The sequence below is a fragment of the Musa acuminata genome, chromosome BXJ1-6 (genome assembly GCF_036884655.1).
Source record: "Musa acuminata AAA Group cultivar baxijiao chromosome BXJ1-6, Cavendish_Baxijiao_AAA, whole genome shotgun sequence".
Lineage (NCBI taxonomy): Eukaryota > Viridiplantae > Streptophyta > Magnoliopsida > Zingiberales > Musaceae > Musa > Musa acuminata.
Window position 1 is genome coordinate 23,948,338 of NC_088332.1, and position 2,656 is coordinate 23,950,993.

A 2,656-nucleotide genomic window follows, 5' to 3' on the forward strand; every position below is an offset into this window, starting at 1 on the left:
TGTATGCATGCTTTTACAGGCACTATAGAAGTTATGGCTAAGTCCATATAATACACAGTTACTATGTGAGTAAACTCTCTCTCTCTCTCTCTAAGTATACTGTATGCGTGCTTTTACAGGCACTATAGAAGTTATGGCTAAGTCCATATAATAGATAGTTACTATGTGAGAAAACTCTCTCTCTCTCTCTCTCTCTCTCTCTCTCTCTCTAATTATACTGTATGCATGCTTTTACAGGCACTATAGAAGTTATGGCTAAGTCCCTGTAATAGATAGTTACTATGTGAGAAAACTCTCTCTCTCTCTCTCTTACGGCTAAGTCCATATAATAGACAGTTACTATGTGAATAAACTCTCTCTGTCTCTCTCTCTCTCTCTCTTCGAAGCCATTTCATCTGCTTTCCAGACATTTTGTGCACAACCCCACCATCTTTTCCTTCTCTCAGAACCCACCTTCCTCCATCCAAAACTCAGCTCTGAGACCACCTTTCTGTCTGAGGAGGAGGACAGTAACGCAGATCCAGCATCATGCGTTCTGCTGCAAAGAATTCTTCGTGGCTTATGTTTGTTCTTGAAGGATCGGAGAAAGGAGCCGTTGGCTCTTGAGTGATTTCCTGGCTTTGCTGGACTAGATCTACCTCGATGTATTGATTTTTCCGCTGGAGATGAGATCTGTCTTGTGGGAAAAAGAGATCGTTTGTTATATAGCTCGGTCAGTGGTGCAATTAAGAGAGAAGGCCTCTGCTGATGGTCCTGGAGATTAAACTCATCTCGGTTAATTCTCGACTCTTTTGAAGTACGAATCTGAGTTGTTTTTTGTTTCTGAATATTACTGTAAGCGATTTAATCGGTGTAAAGCGCACTGAAACACCCTGGAGTCTATCCAAGAAGGAAGAAGAAGAAGAAGAAAAATCTCATCTTTGGAGTTGGTTTGAGGGAGAAAAGGTTAAAGCTTTGAATTCAAAAGCAAGAGAAGAGAATCTTTGAGAGGGAGGTGAAGAAGAGCGGAGAAGAGAAGCTGGCAAACAAGTGGTGGGAGAGAGTAGATGTGTCAGCGATGGCCGGGATGGAATCCGGAAGTGCAAGCGGCGGCGATGGAAGTTCTTCGCGCTACCTCCACCACCTCCTTCGCCAGCCGCAGCCGTCGACCCAAATCCCGCCGCAGGAATCCGAGCCCTCCACGGAGGAAAGCCCCAAGCTTTCCTCCGACCGTGGCGGCAGCGATCATCCGTCTGACTCCTCCCCGGCGGGCACTTCCGGGGGCCCTGTCCGCCGCCCCCGCGGCCGTCCCCCGGGCTCCAAGAACAAACCGAAGCCCCCGATCATAGTCACGCGCGACAGCCCCAACGCCCTCCGCTCCCACGTGATCGAGGTCGCCAGCGGGGCGGACGTCTTCGAGTGCGTATCCGAGTACTCTCGGCGACGGGGGCGGGGGGTCTCCGTCCTCAGCGGCACCGGCGCGGTAACCAACGTGGCCCTCCGCCAGCCCGGGGCGTCGCCGCCGGGGAGCATGGTGGCCACGCTCAGGGGCCGGTTCGAGATTCTGTCGCTGACGGGGACCGTCCTCCCGCCGCCGGCGCCTCCTGGCGCCAGCGGGTTGTCGGTGTTCTTGGCCGGAGGCCAGGGGCAGGTGATGGGAGGCAGCGTGGCGGGGCCGCTGGTGGCGACGGGTCCGGTGATGCTGATGGTGGCGTCCTTCGCCAATGCGGTATATGAGCGGCTGCCACTGGAAGGCGAGGAAGAGGAAGCAGCTGCCGCGCAGAGCCAGCAGCCGGCAGTGTCGCAGTCTTCGGGCGTTTCCGGAGGCGGTGGAGGCGGCGGAGACGGCGGTAGTGCTAGCGGCGCCGGCGGTGTTCCCTTCTATAACTTGAGTGGTAACATGGGGAGTTACCAGTTCCCAAGCGATGCTTTTGGATGGGGTGGTGGTGGGATTAGGCCACCTTTCTAATCCTTCATAGCTGAGACTTCATTGTTCTGCCGATTCATATCCATCGCTGTCAGAGAAAGAAGATTGACTCTTCTTGTTGATCTATGTTTGGCTGGAGAAATGGAAATGCTAAATAGATGAAGTCATTGCATCTCTTCTGCTGTCTCAAAAATAGATGAGATCTTGAGACACAGAAATATCAAACTATCAGATGCATGATGGCAATGGAGAAGAAGAAGATAATATCACAGAGAAGTTGAAGACAATGAGAAGGCACAGAGGTTTCCAAGGTGAGTGGATTTGAAATCCATGCCTGCATGCTATTTCCAGTCTCAGGACTCGTTATCTCGTCTCTCTTGTTTTCACATCTTGTCTCTTCCTTCGTCCAATGTTATGAGATATGCAGCAACTGTATTCTGATATTGAGTTGCAGAGATTTCCTGTCTTCCATAACACAATGACTCCAATGTGTACCATAAGTGCATCAGCATTGCATTCTCAAGTACCGATTCTGTGGTGTTTACATCATGCGACCATGGAAGTCTTGAAGAAGAGGCTCAGCTCCCAAGCACTGGACCACGCTTTACATGCATGTGGACTTCCTTTTGTGCTCTCTTGATTTGCCAGTTAGCTAGTACACACTAAGCAGACAGATGTTAAACCCTGGACTATTTCCAGTTACTGGTCAACGCGATAGGAGAGACCAGAGAGGGCCTTGATGAAGAGAGA

General features: G+C 50.8%; 1 protein-coding gene across 1 annotated transcript; it reads left to right on the plus strand.

Annotated features, from left to right (window-relative positions):
* The first annotated feature begins 378 nt into the window (after window positions 1-378).
* LOC135676641 (AT-hook motif nuclear-localized protein 27-like) lies at window positions 379-2,429 on the plus strand. The gene has a single exon (XM_065188049.1). It carries the CDS (start codon window positions 1,058-1,060, stop codon window positions 1,946-1,948), a length of 891 nt encoding a protein of 296 aa, XP_065044121.1. The 5' UTR covers window positions 379-1,057; the 3' UTR covers window positions 1,949-2,429.
* Window positions 2,430-2,656: the final 227 nt, after the last annotated feature.